Source organism: Sinocyclocheilus anshuiensis, unplaced genomic scaffold (assembly GCF_001515605.1).
Source record: "Sinocyclocheilus anshuiensis isolate Anshui unplaced genomic scaffold, SAMN03320099.WGS_v1.1 scaffold3609, whole genome shotgun sequence".
Taxonomy (NCBI): domain Eukaryota; kingdom Metazoa; phylum Chordata; class Actinopteri; order Cypriniformes; family Cyprinidae; genus Sinocyclocheilus; species Sinocyclocheilus anshuiensis.
The window spans coordinates 49,513-76,459 of NW_015556144.1; the positions used below are offsets into that span (position 1 = coordinate 49,513).

The window sequence follows — 26,947 nt, forward strand, 5'->3', positions numbered from 1 at the left end:
AAAAATAATAGTAGTAATTGTACATTTTAAAACTAACCTATTCAAAATGTTTGAATTTGAATATGTTTGTCTGACTAACTCGCAACCCATTTGACAGATATTAAACCCTCTGTAATCAAAATATAAATTACATATATTGACGCGGTGCTACAGCGAGGTCTCCGAGACTCATCATCAAAGACTTCAGCGGTGCTTTCTAATCGGTCGTGGGGAGAGTCGGTTGTGCCAGTGAGACAGGTGTGATGAACTGATAAGAAGAGCCTATTTCAGGCTGCTGAGGGGGAGGACGATGTGACTCCTTTCAGATGAGCGCTGGGATGCTGACATACGTGTTACTCTAGAATAAGACAATACTGAGAGGTGATTAGGTTAAACTTTGAAAACGAACTGTTAGCTATGATTTGTGTGGAAAATAAATACACGCCACTAGCCATCGCGTTTTTTTAAAGCGTTCAACAATTGCAACATACTTTCCCCTACTTGCGCTGCAATGCATTATTTTCTCCCCTCGAATAAAGACGTTCTCGTTATAGCCAACACACACTTCTGTTATAAAGACTGGATATTTGAGGAAACAGACGCGTCCTTATGTGGAAAGAGAGATCGAGAGTCATTTGAATCTCATTAAATGTATGTCTTCATGAAAGGTTCTTTAAAAACTCGCTTGGCTCAAATCCACAAAGCTCTGAAGTGTCCATCAGCCAATTTATGAACACCTAAGATCACGTCTCTCTCTCTTGCTGCCAATATAAGAATCTTCTCGATTCATATAGTATATATATTTGAAAAAATATATATATTGCCATTTAAAGGTAATATCATCCAGCATGCATTTTAACATTAATTACAGCGTTAGCATTAACTGCCATTAAATAAACAGCTAAATGATTGTAATTGATCGTGCTTTGTACTGGCAGCATTCTTCAAGATGCGCATTAGAGCTGTTATTGCTTTGCTCCCAACTATTTGAGAAGAAAAATCAGACATTTAATTTTTTTATTTGTTATTTTAAATATAAAATACACTTTGACAACCGCAAAGTATTTTTTCCCCAAAATGTGGTCGACTCCTGCCTGATTTGATTGTTTCAGGCATAAAGCGTTGAATGCGTAACTTGAAGTAGTCCATCCATATAAAATATTTATATGTCTCGGGAGCAGAAAACAGATCTTCAAGAGAAGCCAAGATTTCACACTAAAACGCAAACATTTTAGGTAGGGCGCGCGGCGTGTCATTTCAAGCGCTTTAAATAATGAAGTTTTCGTAGTAAACCGAGTGACTTCCACCGCATAGAAATATATTCACACAAAGGCCTCGAAGGGAAGACAATAGGGTTTATTTGCACTACTTAGTGCGCTCCTGAAGAATCACGAGAGCCCCAATTTTCACAGACTATAGTATACAAACATGGATGACCAGCAGAAGTGAATACACTGTGGCGTGTAAGCCTCCTTGATTACACTAATTAAGTTCTGTCTAATTAAATTACCGTCACGTGTTAACCAATAGCAAAAGTTGATTCATTAACCATGCAGACCGAGGACTGAAAAGCAAAGCCTTCCCTGATTGCAGGCTAGTGTCAATTGGCTAATTTGCCGTCGTGCACAAAGTAGCTCGAACCCCGGGAAGGCGTTAGTTTTCTCTCGCGCTCGCGTTAATTGCTATTTGTCATCGAGCGATGCAGCTCGAGCGTTGCATCTCGCCAGCTCGAGCGCGCTCCAAGAAATGTATGATTGTGGGCAGTGGCTACCCAAACGCACAAGCATCTGAGCTCGCCTTGCAGGACTACCCTATTATATCTATCGGCGACAACCTGGAGAGAAGTTCACCTCTGAAAAAAAACTCCGCTGGGATGACGAATCAGTCAGAGGCAGACAATTTCGCCGACTCGAAGGACTCGTCAGGGGACGTCCAGCGAGGCAAACTCTCTCCTGATCTTTACGGAGTCGCCGACAGTCGTCACACTTTCGATGGATCTGCAGGAGAAAGGTATCTCCTGTCTCAGTCCAGTCAAGTGCAGCCGAGTCCCACCACCATGTTTCCCTACCCGGGTCAGCATGGACCGACGCACCCAGCTTTCTCCATCGGCAGCCCGAGCCGGTACATGGCTCACCACCCGGTCATCACGAACGGAGCTTACAACAGTCTGCTGAGCAACTCTTCTCCGCAAGGCTATCCGACGGCGGGCTACCCATACGCGCAGCAGTACGGACACGCGTACCAAGGCACGGCTTTCTACCAGTTTTCCTCCGCTCAGGCCGGGCTCGTTCCCGGTAAAGCGCAGGTTTACCTCTGCAACAGAGCCCTGTGGATTAAATTTCACAGACATCAAACGGAGATGATTATTACCAAGCAAGGACGGTAGGTGATTTGCAATTATCCGTTTCGCAAACTATAGGCTATTTTCCACAAATTGATGCTTTTGTTTCGCAATTATCTATGGAGCGTATTAAGGTGGGCAGATTACGCGGAACGCACTTTTTTTTTTCTTCCGAAAAAGCTTAATCTTTTTTCAGTCTGCACTTTCCTAGAAAAAAAAAAAAACATGTATATTTAATTTAATTTAATTCAGCCTATTTATATTCTTTAATGCATTTTTTTTCTTTTTTTATTATTAGTTGGATTTGTTTTTCCAAACATTTAGAACCATTTAATATTCCTGTTATATCCTCTTTTAATAAAATAGTATTTTTTTCGATTTGCTTTTCCGAGATATCCAAAATATTAACATTCGTTTTGAATTATCCTTTTTAAAAACAATTAATCAAAAAAACATCATATTTTTTATATTCAAATTACAGATTGCAAACCCACGTTTGCTAGCAGAGCTACAGTATTGTGCACTGAAACTTTTATATTTTATGTACCCTCAGGCGAATGTTCCCGTTTTTGAGTTTCAATATATCTGGTCTTGACCCAACGGCGCATTACAATATCTTTGTGGACGTGATTCTTGCGGATCCGCACCATTGGCGCTTTCAAGGAGGAAAATGGGTCCCGTGCGGCAAAGCGGACACGAATGTGACAGGTAAACAAATATGGTTTTACTTTATGGTTTTGGCTTTATTTATTATAATAATGATGATGATGATGATGATGATGATGATACATTTCTATTATTATTATTATCTGTTTAAATAACATTGATTTGAATAAAACGCAGAGGAGTTTTTTTATTTATTTATTTCTTTCAATTATTTTTGTTGTCCTCACTCAGAACTGACATTTCAATTATATTGTAAACAGGAAACAGAGTACACATGCACCCGGATTCGCCAAACACCGGTGCGCACTGGATGCGTCAAGAGATATCCTTTGGAAAACTTAAACTAACCAACAATAAAGGAGCAACGAACAACACAGGACAGGTTAGTTATTTATCGTTAGATTTATTTTGTGTTTATTTCATTATTTTTAGTCTCACTGCTGTGCCATACGTTCAGAATGCGTTAGGAATATTAGCAACAATGCTGTGCTGGGTAGCATTTTACAGAAGTTGCACATTACAAGCAGCTCCATAAAACAATCTCTCTCTTTTTAGTATTAGTTAATATTTATCTAAATATAAAAACGTATGCTCTTTTGTGGTAAGATCATTCATAAGTGAAAATATGCTACCTTAACATTTAAACATTACGTTCGTTGTTGTAACCATGTGGAAAAATGTTTTCCCCAGCCATAATAATTTGTATTTTTATATTACTTGAGTTAAACCGGTTAATTTACATGTAACCAATAATTGCATATTTAAATGAGCTGACAAAAGCAATGGTAAATTCGTTTTCATGTTTGTGTTCCAAATGGAACTACGGGAGCGTAAAGACGCGTGAGGAGATGTTCTCTGACTCGTTTTTTCGCTTGAATTCCTGCAGATGGTCGTCATGCAGTCGCTGCATAAATACCAGCCTCGACTGCATGTGGTGCAGGTGAACGAGGACGGAACCGAGGACACGAGCCAACCCGGGCGCGTGCAGACGTTCACTTTCCCGGAGACGCAGTTTATTGCGGTCACCGCATATCAAAATACTGATGTAAGAAAGGTGTTTTTTTTTTTTGAAAATTCGATTGATTTGATTTATATAAAGCGTTTTTAAATGTTCGAATTTTCTGCCACTTACAGATCACGCAGCTAAAAATCGACCACAATCCATTTGCAAAGGGATTCCGTGACAATTATGACACGTAAGTTTTGATTTTTCTTTTTAAAATGGTGACCTTTTTTTGTCCTGTCTGACCTATAAAATGTAGTCAGGGTTAATCGTAATAAATATGATTAATTTGAGTGTAACCTATTCATTCATGAAGTAGGCTACATTTTTGTTTTTATGATCTTAACCAAAATATATGTCCGTATATGTGCGTGCGCATTTGTGTTTCTCGGACATAAAGATCACAGACGAATTGTAACCCTGGCAGGTTAACATTCTTGCAAGAACCTGGAATCGTGTGTGATTTTATTGTATTTGCTCATTTAAATCAGTGCATCTGGATGAAAGAATGCAGGGATTTCTTAAAGAGTCAAACCGCAAAGAAAGATGATTTTGGCTCGGAATTCCAATTGGCCGATGTATTTATAACCATGTGTGTTTTGTGCTTTGGCCTGGCAAATCTCAAGATACAAATCTTAATTTCACTTCACAGCATCTCATTATGACTCTATCGCGCACTGTGTTTTTGCCAGCAATAATTATTTAGAAAGGTTTTGAGAAAAACAACACAGTTTAGTTGTTTTACTGTTTTTAAATAATTATAATCTACACTGGTGCAATATGCATATGGGTTGACCTTGCGCAGTGTTAATTTGTTTATTCGCGCAATTACGCACAGAATGGGAAATTGTGAGAAAATTCGAATGCTCTCGAGCACATTTGCAACGCTTTATTTACAGTTAGCTACGCTTCTCATATGCAACATTGTTGTGTTTGTACACCATCTTTCTCCAGTGTCTACACAGGGTGCGACATCGATCGGTTGACGCCGTCCCCGGGTGACTCTCCGCGCTCTCAGATCATGCCTAGCGCAAGATATGCCATGACTGGTTCTTTCCTGCAGGACCAATTTGTCAGCTCGTATGCCAAGTCCCGCTTTCACCCTGGCATCGGAGGCGCTCCTGGCACGGACCGCAGCGTCCCACTTTGTAACAGCTTGCTCTCCCCGCAACAAACCGAGGAGACCACGGTGGCCTCCCCGCAGCGATGGTTTGTCACCCCTGCCAACAACCGACTGGACTTTGCCACCTCGGCATACGATGCTGCGGCAGCTGCTGATTTCGCCGGTAACGCGGCCACCCTTCTGTCGTACGCGGCTGCCGGTGTTAAAGCGCTGCCCTTGCCCGGGGCGGGATGCTCTAACAGACCTCTGGGGTATTATGGCGAGCCGCCGGGGTGGGGCACACGCACGCCGCCGCAATATTGCAGCAAGTCCAGCTCCGTCCTGTCATGCTGGCCGTCCAACTCCGTGGGGAGCCGAACGACCTCCAGTTACCTGGTCCATGGCCTCGAGGACGGAGACGCCATCGCGCCCGAGAGGTCACCGCTAGGCGGGGCGGATGAGTCCAAACCCAAAGACCTGTCTGAATCCAGCTGGATAGAAACCCCGTCCTCAATTAAGTCGATCGATTCGAGCGATTCTGGGATTTTCGAGCAAGCCAAGCGGAGGAGGATTTCGCCATCTGCCACGCCGGTTTCCGAGACATCGTCTCCATTAAAATCTGAAATGTTGACGCCGAGGGAATGCGAGAAAAACTGCGCCAAGGACATCGGCTACTACAGCTTTTACCCCCACAGTTAGAAAATGTTCAAGAAACCTGTTGAAGGATTCACGAGTGACGTATAATCTATTTATTCCTATTTATGTGTTTATTTATTCATATATATTGGTCGCGTCGTTCGAAGGACGTCAAGCACCGAGTTTTAAACGAAAAACTTTGACATGCACGAAAACCTGAGCAAGCGGTTTTCGTTCCCAAATGACATTTTAAGGTTCTAACTGTCAAACCTACTGTAAGTATGGAAGAACTGTACATATTTGTATTTATCTATCCATTTGTGATTCTTCTCGTTGAATGTTGATGTACAATATAGAAAACCGGATTGGGTTTGTTTAATGTACTTAGACGTTTGTTCGTTCGAATAGCAACATTATATTAAATATTTTGATGTTTGAAAAACTAAGGATACAACTCGTATAGGTTCCCGGTTCCAGTTGTTATGAAAAACAATGGTCTGCCTGAATTGGAAGTAGCTGCTTACCTGTTGAAGAGGCCCCCAAAAAGAGTCCCTCTGACGCATGTCTGTAGGAAGTCGGATTTTATGTAAGCTTATATTGATGTTGCTTTTAGATTCGCGTCGTCTGTTCGTAAATATCATAGTACTTAGGTTCATTTTGTGAGCGTTTTGTGGACGTATGTTTTTAACCACACCAGAGTAACTTAATTTATCCCCCTTTTTTTTTTTTTTTTTTTGGTAGAGATAAAAACATAGACTATCATTTAACCTATTGCCAACCCAGACATTTTCATTTGTATTTCATGGGCTGTTTTCTCATGTGAAAAACGCGAGTTAGGCCTGCTAATGTGTAAAGGTAATGTGATTGTGGTGTGCTTAATTGCAATAAATATGACCGAATGTGAAACCCTGGGCGAAGTACACAAGAATCAAACTAAGCTGATTTCAAAACCAAATATTTCTGTTCCATTTTTCTCTACCTGTCTTAGAGAGGTATATCGTTAACGCCAGTCACAATGTGGATTTTGTTGCCTGTACGATGCATTTTTTATAATAAAATGTAGTCATGCAATGCAACAAATAAGAAAATCGCCCAGAACAACCTTTTTGGCATTTTATATAGGATACTTGGTTAATTCGACTCCTTTTTTTTTTTTTTTTACTTTAAATGGGGAAAAATACTGTTGGCTACTTGATTTTACAGTAGCCCTAAAGTTAAACAGGGAAGGCACTTAATGTATCAGTGTCACTGCATGAAATAAAATATCAAACCAAGTACCATGCATTAAATGTAGCACAAAATTGTTTCAGATTATAAAATAAGAGGTTCAAAGTTAAGACTGTAGTATTTGGACAATTTCTGATTGCTAAATATAAGTGCAAAGTCATTTACTTGAATGGCCAAGACAGGTAATTAACCAGTTATAAGGACTAAAATGCCCTGGATTTTTAGAAAAATGTATGGACTTGTCTAATTGAGTTAGACACTGTAGTGACCTAAGTATTTGAACATAAAAGGACAACATGGCCTCATAAAGATATAAACTGCCCCTGAAAATTAATTGTGACTTCACACATCCACTATAATATCATTGCAACATTTGGATAACATTCATTGTGTAAACTGAAGTTCTTTCAGTTGATATTGATTTGATATTTTATCTAATGCAATTGCATTTGTTTTTAGGTGTGACTTGATCCACCTTTTGGCCTCTAATACTAGGCTATATTACACACAATCTAAAACATGACAACATTTACCAATAGAGTTTTGTATAATACAAATCTTTAACTTTCAATGATTAAGCTTGTTTCCGTCCATATAGAAACCGAGATATATGAATATAAACGAGCACTCAAGTATTGCCAAAAGCAGACTTTGCACACTATTCTGGAAATTGTACAATTTTCACTTACATTTTGTAAGTTGTCCAGAGTTTCGAACAAATATATAAAATGTCTATGTTATAAAACACTACACCATTAGCACTTTATCCTGGTCCTAGCCCTGTACTGCATATTTATTCGTGTTTCCCTTATTTAATACATCTGAATTAAATGATCAGCTAGTAAACTATTATCACTAGTAAACTATTCAAGACCTGAACTGTGTGGGTCAGAAAGGGAGACATCCAAAATGTGCAGTTTTCCAGGAGCAAAAAGAAAGCAGAAAAAGTGAGAGTAGTGTGATAATATCCAACTGAGAAATGAGAAATCCTGTATGCGTTTTGATAGTTTGCTGCCTCCCTGTGGTTCAGTGATAAGCTGCCTAGTAAATAAAGTAACCCTTTTAAACAGTTACTTTAGAGTTCTAGTGTAGAATTATGAGATTAACCTACAGTTCATTATTTGCTTCAAAAATCTGATGTCAAAGGAAAAAGCCAGTTTATCTGTAAACCCTAAAACCTGTATTACACAATTGTGAACACTAGATGGCGACAACCTCGTAATGATGAAACCAAAAGACACTTGCATCATATTGTAGCCTATGTAATTATACACTATTATAATGAACTATATACTATATAATATAATTTTATACTAGTTTAATTATATAATATATTAACTTTATATAATACATTATTATTCAATGTAAGAATATATTAATATTGGAAAAATATGTGGAAAATATTGCACTGATGAGAAGCAGCCTGACGTACCAAACATACACTGTCCCAAAAAGCATTCGGATAATCCACAAAATCAGATAACAAAATATTAAACTAAGTGGCATTTATTAAAAAAAAAGAAGAAGAAATTATAACACAAGGAAAATGTATACACAAATGTTTGTTAGTCATTGAGCACAAATGATAATTGGTTTGATACTGCGCTGTCTAATGCAATAATTCAAACACAAGTTTGACTTAAATGTCCAAAGAATGTATATGAGGAGGAGGCTGTTATTGTAGATGATGTAAAAAGCAGCTTAAAGATGGTCCAGGATTTCTTTCTTTCTTTTTTATCTTTAATATCCACCTCATCCAAATAATAAATAAGTTGAGCCGTAGTGCAGGCCTGACAATGGCAGTGCAGATGGCAGATTTAAAAGCGTAAAAACTGATCATGACTGTTTCCAAAGTCATCAGAGTTATTGTAAAGAAGAAAGCGTAAATTGAATAATATTAGATTTATTGTTATTATAAAGATCATATATATAGAGGAGACCTGGTCTAGTTGGCACAGTTTTACTTCAGTATTTCTCAGAGTAGATTTACTGTATATTTAAACTGGACATTTAAGTCAGACTTAAAAGTCTGGCAAAAACGCTATTGAACATTTTTACCATTACTGGCCCTCACTAAACATACAGTGGGGCATGTTGTCACACTATAGAGGTAAGTGTACATGATGGGATCTTTCCATTAAATACTCAGTAAATAGCTACTTAATGGTTTTCAACAGAATTTCAACAGAAACAGTAATGAAACGACAAACATTGAAATAATAGCATCTAAAAATATCAAACCATTGTTTCGGCCAACATAAATTGGAATAAATTGTATAGAATTAAAAATGCCCTTGTCCCGAGAATAGTTATTTGTTTTTTTTTGTGAATATTGCATGTAAAACTTGTATCAGAACAAGGTAACCATCTATAGTCATCTCAATAAAATAAAAATGCACATTTTATTATTTACACTAGGATGCAATCCAAATATGCTAATGAAAATTAACATTTGCTCGCCCACAATCTTCTGTCTTTCTTTCCTTTGTGAAACGCAAAAACTTTCTGAAACTTTCATATGGACAAAAACGCTTCTTTTGTTCCACAGAGGAAAAATAAGCAAGGATGGGGAGTAAATGAAGACGAAATTTGTAGTTTTGGGTGAACTATCCCTTTAAGACAGTTTTGAACTGCTATTAAAATAAGCAATTGTGAAATTGGACTTTTGACTCAAAATAGTTACTAAGATGCAGACAAACGTGACCATTAGTTCTGCACGGTCTCCTGTACTTCTCCTAGTTATTTGTACAAAATGCATCTGTAATCTCTGTTGTAAGGCCCACTCCTGACAAATTTCGAGGCACTATAACATAATGCCCCCTCCCCTGTGGAGTTTAAGTGCTACTACCCACTGCTGCGTCACACAACAGCTACATGCGCCCTTATGAGTGAGCACTGTAACAATATCACTGCACTAAATATGTGAGCAGAGCACATCATCTGCGCTGATCGGCAACGCTGCACGCAGTACGCACTACACGCACTGGAGCCGATCTACAGGTACAGAAGATGGACGTGAAGGACCAAGGCGCTCAAATGGAGCCTCTGCTGCCCGCGGTAAGCCGCTCTGTGATCAGTCGTGTTAACACTGCAGCGCACGGCATCTGTCCGATCGGGGATCGTATGATCTGATTGAATGCGTGCGTGAGAGACCTTGAGTTTGACTGAATGACTTGAGCTCGTGCGTGTTTTGCGCCTCTGCGGTTCGAAGGCGACACGCATGTTACAGTTGCATTCTGCTGCAGTGCATGTTGCAGATCAGGACGCATTTTACCAACGCGTTCACAGGTTCATCGTAGATTATTTTAACGTGAAATGTCTGTATTTACATGCAAGATGCATTCAACGTCATTAAGCAAACTCAGATGAGAGGAAAAATCAGCAGAAAGAAGAGATTACATTATGCGTAAAGAAAATGAAGTCTAATTGAAGGTTGCATTGCATTTTTCATGACAATTAAGCATACATTTCTTGCCAAATTCGCATTGTGAAGAAGTATGATATATTATTCAAATTTGAAAGTATTTGTACTGTACATCATGAAAATATTTGATGGGCTGTCTTTAATTTGTTAATTAAAAAAATGAAATTGCACATACTGCAATACAATGACTGATTGTAATTCAATTACTTTCTACTGTAATACAGTAGAAAAAATACTGTATTACAGTAATGAGAAGCTATTCAGTTGTCATGAAAATAATGTAACTTGATTAAATGTAAAATAACAATAATTATAATTATAATTATGTAATTATTATACATTTGAATCGTCCTCATAAATAGGATTATGACATATTTTTCTTGCATTGTGACATTTTCATGTCAATTAAGCACATTTACCTCTCAAATGTTCATTATCGTAATGAGTACAGATATTTTACTATTATTTTTATAATTGCTATTAATATTCAAATATGATTTTTTATTTCTATATTTCTAAAAAATATTTTGTTATATATATAAATATATGCAAAATATTATTTCTTTATTCTTTCTTTTGGGGTGGAAGGAGGGTCACATTTACTAAACCACCTTTAACCGGCACATTTCCTATGCTTTCAAAATATAAATGTGATACTGCAGTAGATGCGAGTCTATGTTTAATCCAGGATCTAATGATTCTCTCAGAGAGCAGGTTTAACAGCTGTCAGCGTCATTTTCATTTACAAGTCGGATGAGACTTACTGTGACTGTAGATTATCTGTGACCCCGGAGCAATAGATCAGGCAGTGAGGTCTCACACGACATATAGGGTTTTAATGACCAGTTACATATAAAATCAGTGGATTCTATGAGCTCAACAGCCCGAGGCCAATAAAGGCATTTAACAGATGCTATGCAACTGTTTTTGCTTCAGATTTTACATTTAGCATCAAAAATGTTCTCAAGATCAAACATTCATATTTATATTCATTAAGATAGGGTTAAGACCCACCAGTTGAGGACCACTGATCTAAAGTGGCTTTCATTTGATTGTGAGCTCACTGCTTATCAGATTTATGGGGAATAGTTAAATGTAGAACATCAAAACAATATTCCTCTCCAGTGCCTGGATCAATAAACACTGTGAGCTTCATATGAACAGTCCAGATCTTTGGCCAGAAAGCTGCTGCTGAATCTCCTGCTAGCTGGAGCATCTCAGACAGGCCTAGTTTTATCAGGCTATAGAGCTCATTTGCACTTGTCCAGCTGCAGTGGGCTCTATTTTTATTTTTGACGTGACAAATGGCAGTCCAAGCCTGGCTGTGCTTCATTTCTGAGAGGAGTTTGTGACTGAGTGAGATGAATAAGTTTCTGAATATATATTTCAGCAAGTATGCTATACATCATTTAGTGATGAAAGGGCTTAAATCACATCAGAATCAGATCATTAACTTTATGGGGTTAAACTTAGTTTGTTCAGTGAATACAGTTTAAGCCTGCAGTAGCATATTTGATATGCACATTACTGAGACCTCAAATTTATCCAAAAGATCAAAAGTTTGCTGAAAAACCTGTTGTACACAATCTACTACATGCCTAATGTCGTCTGACTGATAGACTTTTTTTTAGCACATAAATGTCCTTTTAGTATAATTGTACAAGCCTCCACCTTCAGTTGGCGGTTCGCGTGTCTTTTAGCTGTGAGATCTTTACTGATTTTTTATAAAGTAAATGCAAGAATAACTATTGTCAGTATATTTTAACACTTACCGGACTGAAGCAGCTTAGCTTTACTTGATTATCCAGACATCTTTTTTTGGGAAAATCCTGTTCAAATGTGAGCATCAAATATGATCTTTAGGCTTTTGAGGAACATTTATTTGTTCATCTCTCAATCATCATTGTATTGCATTGCATTATATGTTTTGATCATAAAACAAAGCATTTAAATATCATCTTACTAAGACATATTATTGGAGATATGACGACTGATATTTATATAATTTTATGTACGCATCTGCTGTACTGTTATAAAGATCTCATTGATTTACATTACAAGCATTAGAATGTCATCTTAATTTTTGGCCATATAAATGTCAGCATCTGCAGCATATTTTTGCTCAGTTTGGGCCTCTGAATAAAACTGAGGTGTTCTTCCTCTATATTCTCACTGTATCATACTATATGAGCCATAAAAGCAATCAATTATGATACTCAACAAAAAACACATATGCAAACTTTTTTTGTCTAAAGTTTCAATAAACTGTTCTATTTAAAAACAAATTAGATTTTTCGGACTATTATTTCTTATGTCAGGCTTTACAGGGTTAATGTTAGTATACTGTGATATATTGCTAAAGATTTAGAGTAAGACTTATGATCTTAAGATATTAGAGAGACGTAAAAAAAAAAAAACAGCATTGAATTCAAAGTCCCTTTAGACCAAACTCATTGACCCTGAGTGTGTTTGTGTGTGTTGGAGACATAGGCGGAGGGTGAACCAACTCCAGGGTAAGGCTAAAAGCAGCCAAATGTATTAAACATCATAAACCCGTCTTTTTGTGCAAGAACCAGACATGGGTGTCATGTAGGCTAAAAAAATGTTTAATGGGACTGAATTTGTATTTAACATGATTACAATTTAATAAAAACTTTAGAAATTGATAATTATATAAAGTTTCCTTTTCACGGTTATTCAAACAGCGAATACATTATATATAGAAAGTGACATTCCCTTTCAGTCGGTCACTCTCGACGTCACGTCGGATGACCGACGAATTGGGATCTCGCTTAAAGGGCCCAATATACTTCGAGTGTAAACTAAACGAACCAATGCACATTGGCATGCGAACTATCGTTATAATCACTGAAGCTGTATACACTGTGAAATAGGGCTGTCAAAATGACTGAAAAACTACATTCGAATTTTCTACTTAAATATTATCAAAATTCGAATTATATTTGAATTTAAAAAGCATAATTTCAGTAAGGGGGAAAAAAGCTTTTGGCTTCTCTCCTGAGGCCACAATAGGGCGCATCGAGAAAAATATTATGCACGTTTCTTCAAAGCGTAATAAAATAACACGACTATCTTTGAAAAAAAGTGCATAATGTTTTGTATGTATAGTTTAATACAAAGGACCGAAAACCAGTCACAAAGAGTAGGCTACTTTCTTCATTTAAAAACATGAGATAAAGTGGGATGGGGAAAAACCGCCATAACGTCTTTAGACATGTTTTTTAAAAGTTGAACTTGCATTAATTTTACATGGCTTTCTAAACATGCCGCTCTCTGCGAGACGCGAGTGCAACGCTCTCGCGTTGAGCAGATCTTAATTTAATGCCGCAATCGACACTGTCTATTCATATTCACTTTGTTAGCAACAGACGTAATAGATTTAATTTATTTGTGCAGGGGCATTTTTGTCCAATTTAGTGCCATTTTTGCCCCAAGTCCCCGTGGCCAGGGGAAGGCTAAGCCTTTTCCAGCCTTACACACACTCCACCTATGGTTGGAGACTTGTACTTTTCACACCAGAACATGCATAATGTATACGTTTAATCATTCAAGCAAGCACCTCTAATCACCTCAGAACGTTTCTTTTCATTATTGATCCAGTGTTGGCAGAAAAGCAACTTTTGAATGACCCTTAAAACAGTTCTGAGTAGGTTTGTGTTTAAAGCACTTTAGCACATGTGTAATTAGGATTGTCTGAGGTATCAGTCATATGTGTGATGCCGTTCAGTTACAGAATGTGTCATTTAAGGATTTGTGACGTGATGCTTTTTCTGTCTGGATCAATTAAACTGTTCAAAAATATATATAAAAAAATGACTTTATACAGACAATGACTTGAATACAGCTTGATATGTATTTTATATGTTTTCTGTGGCATTTCAACAAAGGTTGTTGTAAGTGGTGTAACAGTAATTTAAGTAGTTTATTATTGTTTTTTTTTTTTTTTTTCGAATTATCTGATAAAGCCAAAAAGCAGTAAAACGATTTTATCTAAATGTAAAATATTATTAAATATTTTATAATATATAACATTTTCAAATATTTTAATATAAATACAATTTTTTTATTTTAAATATAAACATATTTTCAGTTATTGGGTCATGTGACAAAGGCATAAAACAGGAAATGACATCATAGAAAGGACCCCTGTAGACCCTTATGATTATGTGTTAAGGTCAGTAATTTTCATTAAAATATCTTTAATATATATTGACCTTTTTCTGACATGGCAAGGTTAGTTCAAATGTTAAATTTTGTAAGACATTAAAATAATGATATTCATGATTTAAAAGGTCATGAAATTTCTTTAAAAAATGTGATGAAGATGTGTATTTAAGGTATTTAAAAGTATTTTAGTACTTTTTATTAAATGGCTTTTATTTACTTTATTTGTTGAACTCATTTCATAATTGCTGAACTTTACACAATTATTGCATTTTAAGCTGTATATGTCTAAACCACAGATATATCTACAGTTAAAGCACCACTTGTTAAAGATTAGCGCATGAACACAGAGCGTGTAGAAGTTCTTTCAAAGGTTTCCTCTCTCACATATCACAGGACAATATAATGATGGCTTTTGCAAAGCTCTCTGCTAAGACAAAGCTAAGCTTTATTATTCAGATTACATTGAAAAACATTTTCCACTCAGCGTGAGTCCCGAGCAGATGAATAAAGCTACTTATTATTGCTTAATGGAAAATAAACATTGAGCAGTACAGAGACTTGCATTATGTCACGCTGAAGCAGGTAAATTGTGCTTCCAAGACGATGATAGTTGAGATCCAATTAAGCATATTGTTAAGACTAATTGGTTGTAGTAGTCTAGAGCTCGTAATCTCAGTATGAATGTACTGATATGAATGAATAGTAGAATAAAAATGCATCCTAAGTCTTCTCGCAATACTTTGGATAATCCGCTAGAGATGCTCATGTAATGGCCTTTAGCAGAGATTAAGCATGTACGCAAGGCTTCTGAGGTTGTTTTTCAAAATAATTGGTGCTCTTTGGATATCTAGGATTATTGTGTTTGAAAGGGAAGGTGTCCTGGCACCTCCTCTGTTAAACTTGTTCTCCCTTTTAGGGGGTAAAATAAAATTAGAGCTGGTAGAAATTCACTCAGTGCCACCCGAAATGCCAGATATGCGCAGTTTTAGTGCCTGTAAATATGCAACAGTGTGATTGCCTTTCAGTGAATGCTCAAACTATATGGTTTATTAAATGACTATATGGTCATTTAATATGCTTTTGTAAACCCAGCCACAGTTTAGCTGCAATGAAAGCATGCAAACTGCATTTTAAATCTGAATTAAATGCATTTGCATCCTTTTTTCTGATTTTGAAATGCATTTGACAGATGTCAACAGAGTTCGCCTGTGCTTTTTGCATAAAGTTCAGCATTTCACAAATTTCTGACGCTCTCACGACTTGCTGTGCTCTGCTGTCAATCCCACAATTGCAAGCCTGTGACTAAGCTGCCTTAGAGAATGAACTGAAAACACCAGTTGGCAACAATGGTCAGATTCACAATGGTTGTTAAGAGTAAAGTTAATGTAGATCACCAATGGTATGGGTTCTATCTTCAAAAAACCCTCAAACTAGCACAATACTGTGTTTTTCCTTAAAAATAATAAGTAAAAAAATTATGCATAGTAGGGCTGCACAATTAATTAAAGTAAAACCTGATATCACAATATGGCAATATGGCACAATATGGCAAAAAAACGGTGCTCTAATAAATAAATTTATGCACTGTGTGTTTCAGAGTAAAGCGCAGCACTGTGTTCATTTGAGCAGCTTATTATTACTAAAGTAGTAATATTTCTTACTATTGTTTGTCTAGTAATTTTGATAGTCATTAGTCAAATAGTCAAATAGTCATTATTATTATTATTATTATTATTATTATTATCTTCAAAATGTTAAATAATAATAATGATTATTATTATCAAAATAATAAAAATAATAATTATTAAAATGTATTGACAAAAACAGCAAGACATATTACTACATTTATTATTAATAATAATAAAAATAATTGTTGCATTAGAAATCATAATATTACATTAAGTTTAACATGTTACTATTATTATTATTATAATTTTTTTTAGAAAAATTACAATTAGATTTTCCCCAAAATAGTGCAGCCTTAATGCATACTGTAAAAATGAATAAATAATATAAATAATACTTAACGGTATGCACATTGTGTACTGCACTGACACAAATCAGAAAATTGTGAAGAAGTCCTGAATATGTGTGAATGTATAGTGTGCTAATTAATGAAGAGTAATTAGTAGTGAGTCAAAACAAATGACATGAATTTGATCTGTAAATATTTGTATTTTGCAGGTGGTCACCTCTCCTGAAAGACAAAGTGTGGTGAGTCGATATGTTTAATACACACATATTTTATGATGGTTGATATAATGCCAGAATCTTGTCACAAACCGGACTGCAGCATACATGGATGGATTGGATTGACAAAGAAACTGCCAATATATTTTGATCTGAAGGTCCAGGAATGCTGTTCCAGAACCTGTCAGCGTAAATTATTTTCAATGCATCTGACATTATTCAATCTAATCAGCATGACTGAGCACACCACTGATGATCTACAGCCAGTCACAACTTAAAATCACAGTATGCTTAAACTCCTACTGCGGCAGTTTCTTCCTCATAGCATTTTTTTTCATGCATTCTGCAGCACTGAACCTTCGAGACACCAAAAGGTCACAGATGTTATAAATCTGTCATCTGTCAAATTGAACACTACTCAACACTTGCTCATTTCTGCAGGATTTTAGTCAGAAATGACCTTGAAATGTCAGCGGAATGGTGCATAGTTACAGTAATCTAGCTGCGTATCAGAGATTTATAGCATGTTTTCAAACCATTCTCCTCTGACCTTACAATGCAGCATTATTAGATGAGTTGCATTGGCTTTTTGGGGGTTATGTTCTTGAAATGAATCATTTATGTATTGTTTTGGAAGACAGCACATTTTTGAAATGAGGAAAATCCCTGATGCAAAGCAGCAAAAGATCAGTGAAATGCGCCGCACCGACACTTAAATCGAATCCGCTCTTGTCTGAGAGCGTTTGATCTGCTTCTATATTTGTGCTGAATCTGTGTTACACAAGCGAACGCCTGTACTCTCGTCAGACAGGGGCAGACAAAGGTGAAGGATGAACAGTTTTCAGAGGATTGATTTTCATACAGGATAGTAGGGAATTTTACAAATTTTGGAGCTGGAACAGCCACGGAAACTCAATTTTGTACATATGCTTTATAAGCTAGATGTTGTTCTTACTGTATGTAGTAAAACTTATTCAAGCGACACATTTGTAGCAAATAATTTTTCAGAATTGATTCTTTTCGTTAGCTCTGTTCCAAAACCATTTTAACATCATGTTAAAAGTTTAACTTGTCTCAAATTCCCTGCATCATATTTGATCACATTTCTTGCTGGTTTTGAAGACAAAAACAGATTTGATGATCTCTACAAAAGAAGAAACTTTGAATGTTTATTACTAGTCAGCATTTCATGAACTTGAAGTATACATACACAATTGAAAGTTTGTCATTTATAAGCCAATTTGGATAGAAGCATATGCTAAAGTTTGAATTTCGGGGCGGATATATATATATATATATATATATATATATATATAAACAAACTGTATTCACACACACACACACACACACACACACACACACACACACACACACACACACACACACACACACACACACACACACACACACACACACACACACACACACACACACACACACACACACACACACACACACATATACTAATATAGTTACCGTTATAGTTATCTTTATTTATGTGAACAGGCTTTAAGAGACTGCTTTCAAAAACATAGACAATTCTTACAGACCTTAAACATACTGTATGAACAATATTATTGATAAAAAATGATATCTAAGTTTTTTTCTGATTTTGTTGATAACGATAATTAAATGTTATTTTTCTGAGTGTGTTTTTGTGCTGGTACCTTTGCTGTTTTAGGCCTGTCATGGATAAATAAAAATGACACTAAAACCACCAGTAGGGGGCGGCAAGTCCCTGTCTTAATGAGTGAATCATTGAATCATTCATTCAAACGACTCACTCAATATTAACATCTTGTTTGTTCAACTGTTGTAAAAAATCCATATCACATTCGTGCTCACGCGCTGATATTCGGGAAAATAGCACTCTTGCTTGTGTGATATTATTTAACTATATCATGTCTAAAAAACATAAAAAACAAAAACCCATACAGGGATATTTTGCTTTCATAACTTGAATTATAAGGGCATTCTAACGGCATTCTAATAGGCTTCATCACGCAATGAATACTTTAGGACTCTCAAGATGTGTTTTTTTTGTGTGTATATTGGAGTCTCCTAAAAATCATGAAATAGACTTATATTTTTCCCTGTCTGCTGTCTGTGATGTCACAGCACAGGATAGTCACTAATGAAGGGTCAATCAGTCATTCAATGTTTTCATGACATTGTGTTCCTGTGACTTTAGACTGATAAATCATATTTTGGCTGATTGGGGTGATTGGCTTAAATAGTTCTTCCAGAGAGTCACACACATGCCAAGAACTGCCTCAGAGATGAATGGAAATGCTAGAAGGTATATTAGACCTCATTGGTGAGAACGGTGAGTATAAAGCAAGAGAGAGAACAAGGTCAGGCCTCTTCTGATAGGTCAGCAGTCCACTCCCAGCATGCCTCTGGGGAGGAGGTGGGCAGAATACACTGGTGCAACACCGGGATGCGAAGCAGTTCCTCCCTATGAGAGAGAGAGAGACAGAATGAGATAAAGACAGTGTACGCTTGTATGAGAGAGGCACTGCTTATGTCACTGCTGTAATCGCTGTGTGTGTGTGTGTGCATTCATGAGTGTGTGTGTGTGCGTGCATGCGCTCAAGTTGTACATTAGTTGAAGCGCATGCTGCATTAGTTGAAACGGTCCTGACTTATTCTGGAGCTGGAAAGAAAAACACCAGAGATATGCAGAATTTGGACCTTTACAGCCGACTGGACTCTCAGGTATGAGCGGGATGCTGGTTTTACTCTAGTTCAGGTTTTAGTGGCATCTGCTGCATGCAAACACTGCAAAGCTCTAGGATTTAGTAAATGCATGCATTTTTATGAGGCCCTTGATTGTATTATTGCACTATTAATATTGTCAGATAATATGCATGTTTTAGAGAATTAAAATGAGCTGTTTTTGCGCTTTGTGTGAACTGATTACAATAGTGCAAACTGCAGTAGTGCACTACAGAATTGTGGGTGATGTAGTCTGTGTAATGCAGAGGATGCAGGATGTTTTCTGCAGGCTGAATGTCATTGATCAGATGCGAGGTTAGTGCTGTGGAGGAGGGGTGCAGGAAGCCTCCACTGCTGCAGTAAGAAGCCGGTTACGTGCTGCAGATGTCGGCCAAGACCTCCCATAAATCCAGCACAGATCTCTGACACTGTCCTGCTTCATCCCTCGCCTTCTTTCTAGGACTATGAGAAATAAAAGTACAAAACTGGGATGGTATCCTTTCATAAAAGGTACAAATATGCACACCTTACTTTTAAATAAGTAATATGTACCATTTAGGGCTAGATAAGGTACAAAGATGTACCTTTTAGCTTTTGCACCTTAGGGTACCATCCTATTGACAGCCTTGTACCTTTTTTTTTTCCTGAGAGTGTAGTTCCTACTCAGACAGCATTTTAAGGCATTATTCCAAAATGTTTTAAGAAGCCTTCTTTTGGTTAAATATTTGCTTTGCAGAGAAGACAATCCCATAATGCACTGCAACAAGCTCAGTGACAAAAAATTCTTAGATGACATACTAATGAAAGAAATGCTAACTAAAAATATATGTAATTCATTGCTGACAGTATAGGTTAAAATGGTTCTGTTGAATCAAAAATAAATAATTTACGAATATTTGGTCGATACCAGTGTTATTTTAGTATTACTGATATACTATTATAATTTTGATAACGTTTTGACTTTATTTTTACTTTATGTTTTCACTTAAATTTTAGTTTAAGTTTGAGTAATTTTGTTGTGTGTTTTATTTTTATTAGTTTTTGTCTCTATAGTACTTATTATTATTTATTTATTAAATTTAGTTGATTTAGTTTTATTTATTTTTGTAAGTTTAACTAAATGAAAATGAAAAATTTTGCCTTGGGAATGAGCCGAAATAAAATAATAACATTTTATTTGTTATTTTATTTCAGTTAACGTTCATTTTATTTCAAGTAACACACTTTTTTTTTTTTTTTATATGGTTTACTTTCCTTCAAATGTCTGCCATTAAATCAAATGTGTTATTTCAACACAGTCTCGTGACAATGCATAACTATTTTACATTTCGGCTAATTGGTTGCTAATTCTTATGACTTTGTATGATCTTATTTCATACAATCTGCTCACGCTCCAGTGGCGGTTATGCTTAGGGGTGGGGTTAGGGGCGGGCCTTCATGCTTACTTTTTTTTCTAGAAATCGTTTATATGATTCACATTGTGAAATAGTTATGTTTTCTGGTGAGATCAGGTTGGTTATATACGTAGCCAGCTATAAACATTTTTAAATGACAGTTTAACTAACTTTAACTATCACCACTGATAAGCTACTCCTAAATATAATGTAGAAACCTACATTTTCTGTGAAGCTGCTTTGCGACGATTTTTTATCGTGAAAAGCGCTATACAAATAAACGTGAATTGAATTGAATTGAACTTTCTTGCTCAGCAAGATTCTGTTCATCTTTTATTCTGGCATGACATTAGTTGTAGTTAGACAAAGTAGAAATAAAGTTAGAAAATATTGTAATATTGTAAATATGCAAATATCCTGTTTTGCAATGATGATACTTGCGTATATTTATTTCATAGCATGTATCAAAATCAGCCTTGCATAGCTAAAAGCTTGTCACAATGCATCATGGTTTGTATTTTTCAGGTTTTGGAACAGAGCTTTTGTCAGTTATTCAAGAACTCTGCGTATTTCATGTCAAACAGCTAACTATGTGCATATTCACCTATAGTTAACACTGTGTCATGTAGTTGAGGAGCTCATCCAAAGACTTTAGCTATACAAAGATGGTGCACTCATATTTCTTGAGAAATACAGCAATGTGCACTATGGTGGAATAAGTCGGAATACGTCCCAAATATGTTGCAAATATGGCCTTTGAATGCTTTCCTTGAAAGGGCCTTTGGCTCATCTATGGGCCGCTAAAGCATTTACTGCACTGAACTGCCCTGTATGGATTTGCTGTGCTGCAGCTGATAGTGATATTCTCCTCCATCTGCCCTTTCAGGATGCTCAATATGATTATCTGCTTCATCCAATTAAATCAATGTGAACCATCACGGGACGTTCGCTAATCTCCCCGCTCTCATACTGCTTTAAAAAGATAGTCCACTCAAAAATGAAAAGTCATCATTTACTCACCTTCATGAAAGTCCAAACCTGTATGAGTTTCTTTATTTTGTGGAACATGTTTTGAGGAATGTTGGGGTTGACTTTCATTGTGTGGACAAAAAAACCCAGACATTTTTCCAAATATCTTTGATCAGGGTGGACTTTTTTGGAAACCCACGATGCATTGCAGCTGCAGGCACCTGTGTCCTCAAAAAGCATTCTTCAGTCAATTTATAGTCTATAAGCAACATTTTATATTGTTGCTTTGGATAAAAAGTGAATAAATGTAAATATAAAATGCAAATTTGAAGGTATCATAGACGTATTTCTGAAAGTGAAGGCTGTAAGCAGAATAAATTGTCTAAAATATCTTCTTTTTTGGTCAAATTGTAACTCAACACTGCATGCATCTACAAGGCGTATTTTTGTAGGTCAACCCATAAGTTTGCATCACCCTGGTTCCCTCAACAAAAACCCAGTAGGATTTTTCCATTGGCTTTTGCATTAAAAATAGCATTTAAAAAATGTCAGCTTTTTGCAGAAAATAACCTCTGCGACCAACATAAGTTTGTGATTCTTACACCTTTGGTTCATCACGATAATCTTAACAAATGAACACAATTTGAATTTTGAAGCCTAAATGCAATCGGCAGAAGTAAGAAGTTAAACGAAGGCTATAAAAGAACTACATCACGGTCACATAACTTCAGTGTCACCATCATAAAAAATAGCACAACTGTTTTTTACATAAAGAAATATCAAGAAATATTTCTTGAGCAGAAAATCAGCATATTAGAAAGATTTCTGAAGGATCATGTGACAATGAAGACAGGATGAATGATGCTTAAAATTCAGCTTTAAATCACAGAAATTGCACTTTAAAATATATTCAAATAGAAAATAGTTATTTAAAATTGTAATAATATTTTACAATATTAGTTTTTACTCTATTGTTGCAGCTTTGGTGAGCATAAGTGACTTCATATATATGTGTGTGTGTGTGTGTGTGTGTGTGTGTGTGTGTGTGTATGTGTGTGTGTGTGTATGTGTATGTGTATGTATATATATATATATATAGATCGATAGATAGATAGATGCCACTCTTGTATACCAGCATGCTTTGGGTCAAGCATGTAGTAAAGTCTATGCTGTGTTTTGGCAGGTCAGTGTTGCATGTTACTTTGCCCAGAACCTTTCCATCTTCTGTGAGTTTATCCTTTCACGAGGTTTAAGTGCACAAAAGTATTTTTTCCTGTGGCTAAGATGATTTCATGTCAATTTGTGTCCATTTTCTGTAAGTAAACAGCATTAAAATTAAGCTGATTGCTCTTTCTGTTATTTTGGGGGAAATCCTAAATTCTTGTTCTTTGGAAATTTCCACAAAAGTGAGATTATATTCAGTAATAATGGAGTTGTATACTGAGAAAACAAGAGCTGAAATTAGTCAAGTGTTATTTTTTCAGATACTTTTCTTCTAAAATTATACCAAAGCAGTCTCTTTCAGCCAGCTGGAATCTATCTGATCCACAAGAGAATAGCGATGAAAAACAAGACAGTGACTATCAGTCTCGTACACTTTGCAGCTTCATCTGGCCAAAAACTGAGACGCCTGTCTGACTGACATGTTAACTGGGCGATCACAGTTTTATTTGTTTTTACATGCTGTTTATAAGAGGGTTTCTCTGACAAATAGCGAAGTAAAATCTACAATTCTGCTCATGAACTGTATGTCTAGTTCTCCCAACACTCTGAAGTTATGAACAAACGTTCTTCCAGTAACATTAAAGGGGTCATATGATGTTGCTAAAAAGAACATTATTTTGTATATTTGTTGTAATGAAATGTGTTTATGTGGTTTAAGGTTCAAAAAACACATTATTTTCCACATACTGTACATTATTGTTTCTCCTCTATGCCCCGCCTTTCTGAAACGCGTCGATTTCTACAAAGCTCATCGGTCTGAAAAGCCCTTCTTTCTTTGCGTGAACATTTGGGCGGCGTTATGCAAATCTTCCCACATCATGATGTAGACATGTGGGGGCGTGTTAGAGCGAGCCGTTTTAGGTAGGTGTTGTTGACTCTTAACTTTTATAAAGAATATCTCTTTGGATTTGAGACTTTAGTCTTTGCAACTTTACAGATCTTCTTTATGCACCAAGAGCTTGTAACACTTCAAAGAGAAAGGAAAAATTGAATCATATGACCCCTTTAATATCAGAGTATCTGGTCTTTAAAAATGTTCTCAAAATGTTAGTGCAAAAACATTATTTATCCATTGTTCATGGAACGTTGGTTTGAATTCCGTTTTTTAAATGTTACTTGATTCAGAATGTCCAGATTCATTCAAAAGAAACATTCTCACTATGTTTCATGGGATTTTATTCTGAATTCCGTTTTTTTTTTTAAACGTTACTACTTTTTTTAGAATGTTCAGAGAACATTCAAAAGTAACTTTCCCATACTGTTTGGCAAATGATACAATTTAACATTTGGTTACATTTGCAAAATAAATAAATAAACAAACAAACAACGTATGTTTTGAACATTCAGAGAACACTCAGAATGTTTTCATAATGTAATGTGTTGTGAACAATAGCAAAACATTTTTAGAGCAAATCTTTGTTAGCTGGTTTGCTGGACATTCAAATAAAACTGAATGTCCTTGCAAAGACACTAAAGTGAAAAGTGCCTTCCAGAAGTGTTCTTTGTAACAGCCTGTACCTTGTAAACATGATTTTGCAGGGTTGCAGCATTGATCTGAGTGTGCAGGCATCCTGAAGTATTGGGTCGGTGACATGGAACCTGCACGGTTTATTGATCTGACAAGAATGTGCTTATTTTTAGTGCTCAGAACAGTCAGTCCATCTGAGATGTGTATTGACTACTGGATGCAGAACATACAGCCGCTATTTATAGCTGTCGCACAGACCAGCTTGATGAGACACCCACGTTTTATTGCTCAGAGGCTGTTCTGTCATAGCTCAGGGGTGTTTAATGGAGAGTTATGAATCCTTCAAGTTTTAACTTTGTATTAAATACACTATCCTTCAAAACTGTGTGGTCAGTAAGATTTTTGTTGTTGTTGTTGTTGTTGAAAGAAGTTAATACTTTTATTCAGCAAGGATGCATTAAATTCATCAAAAGTGACAGTGAAAACATTTATAATGTTACTAAAGATGTATATTTCAAATAAATGCTGTTCTTTTGAACTTTTATATTTATCAAATAATCCTGAAAAAAAGTGAAACGGCACAACTGTTTTCAACTTTGATAATAATCAGAAATGATTATTGTCATTTCTTTTTTCTGTTATTTGTCTGTGCATTTCTCGAGCAGCAAATCAGCATATTAGAATGATTTCTGAAGGATGATGTGACACTGAAGACTCCAGTAATGATGCTGAAAATTCAGCTTTGCATCACAGGAATAAATTGCATTTTAAAATAGATTACAATAGAAAACTTATTTTAAATGGTAATAATATTTAGCTATATTTACTGTATTTTTTGATCAAACAAATGTAGCCTTGGTGAGCCTAAAAGACTTCTTTCAAAAAAAATATCTCTTAAAACTTACCAACCCCAACATTTTGAACGGTAGTGTATTCCCACTAGAATTTATTAGTAAGAATAAAACTAAACACAAAAGTTGTCCTATTGTAAGAATATAGAGCTACTGTATAAAATAAATGTGGATAGCAATTCAGAACTTGCAAGTATTGGATGAGAAACGTTTGATGTCATACATCATATTGAGATTTCTCACTTTTATGTGCACTATGGGCTTTTTCACATCTGGGACGTTGGAGACTTTAGCACAGATCTCTTTTTCCTCTCTGTGTTATCTCATTTCTGTCTTGTAATTGAGATATTAAAGCTTAGAGTTTGAGGAATTTGAAAATACTTTCTTGTATTTCAGTTCTGTATTTCATCCTCAAAAAAATGTAAATATTGCGACCCTGTGACACCTTTAAAACATTGATCTGTTTGTTTGAGCATCTGGTGTGAGTTTGGGGCGGGACTATCTGTTTGCTTGACCAATGGCAGATGGGCAGTGTCATTATTTTTGCCATTTAGTTTGGCGATGCTGGTGGTACAGAAATTATGCACTTCAGCTTTAAAGAGACCTCATTTTTTATTTTACTGTATTGAGGCTTGTGTCTGTTTTGTTCTCTCACATGAACCTGCGAGTGTGTGTAGTGTGTCATCTCTTTACAGGATTACAGTGTAGGATGTGTGTGGATCCACACAGAAGGAGAGTGTGTGGCAGTTTGGTCATAAGAAGAGAGGATTCAGGATAAAGAGATTAGACCTCATGCAGATTACATGCTATTCATATTTTAGGCAGGGCAAAAGGCACTCATCTGAACGAACGCCTTGTGTGTGTGTGTGTGTGAGAGAGCATAAATGGCATAAATAACCTTATGCCATTTTAAAGAAATCAAGATAATTGTTTAGTGGTTAGTTAAACAATAAGCTACAGGACGCAGTAGTTATTTTGCAGCTTGCTGTATATATATACTGGATATGTGTACATTTATCAATATCATCAATATCATATCAGTATAATCAATTTATTCTATTTGTTTGAATCTCATAATCATTTTAACTCATTCAGTCATGCGTTTTCCACAACTAGCCATATTTAGACCATGTTCATCTTTTTAACAGATTATATTGAGTTGTTTTTACAATAAACAGATTCATGCTGATTCCAAGCAATGTATAGTCATTTTGAAAATATGATTATTGAAGTAAAATAAAATATGCGCACACTCTTAATAATAAACTATGCCAGGATTTTTTATTTGTAATTTATGTTGTAGAACAAAATTTGAACGTCTCTTTAAACAGTGCTAACCACAGACCAACATTTAGGCACAAACAGAAGAGCATTTATTAGGATGATTGTGCTGTAAGTGAGTCTGATTCTCATCAAAGTTACAGCTCTGAGCTCATTTACACACATTTACATAAGTTCACAGGAATTACACACAATTACACTCTCGCACATGCGTGTGACACACACACACACACACACACACACACACACACACACACACACACACACAGTGTGTTCCCATGTTTTC

At 36.0% G+C, this 26,947-nt stretch overlaps 2 protein-coding genes across 2 annotated transcripts in view; both read left to right on the top strand.

Annotated features, from left to right (window-relative positions):
• The first annotated feature begins 1,601 nt into the window (after positions 1-1,601).
• Positions 1,602-6,724, top strand: LOC107676286 (T-box brain protein 1-like). Its single transcript, XM_016470820.1, has 6 exons — positions 1,602-2,361; positions 2,874-3,028; positions 3,247-3,368; positions 3,873-4,031; positions 4,121-4,182; positions 4,944-6,724. The coding sequence occupies exons 1-6, from the start codon at positions 1,679-1,681 to the stop codon at positions 5,788-5,790; spliced, it is 2,028 nt and encodes a 675-aa protein (XP_016326306.1). The 5' UTR covers positions 1,602-1,678; the 3' UTR covers positions 5,791-6,724.
• A 3,113-nt stretch (positions 6,725-9,837) lies between these two features.
• Positions 9,838-26,947, top strand: part of LOC107676283 (sodium-driven chloride bicarbonate exchanger-like) — a 48,407-nt gene continuing 31,297 nt past the window's right edge. The window contains exons 1-2 of the mRNA XM_016470815.1: positions 9,838-10,011; positions 16,751-16,780. Coding sequence (XP_016326301.1) covers positions 9,964-10,011; positions 16,751-16,780 — 78 coding nt within the window. The 5' untranslated portion in view covers positions 9,838-9,963. The remainder of the gene's footprint in view (positions 10,012-16,750; positions 16,781-26,947) is intronic.

What these genes read in the sequence shown, in the direction of transcription:
- LOC107676286 (XM_016470820.1), top strand. Translation starts at nt 1,679, where the DNA reads ATGCAGCTCGAGCGTTGCATCTCGCCAGCTCGAGCGCGCTCCAAGAAA. An exon ending in ATTATTACCAAGCAAGGACG is followed by an intron (nt 2,362 to 2,873) that starts GTAGGTGATTTG and finishes ATGTACCCTCAG; the next exon opens with GCGAATGTTCCCGTTTTTGA. An exon ending in TTCCGTGACAATTATGACAC is followed by an intron (nt 4,183 to 4,943) that starts GTAAGTTTTGAT and finishes ATCTTTCTCCAG; the next exon opens with TGTCTACACAGGGTGCGACA.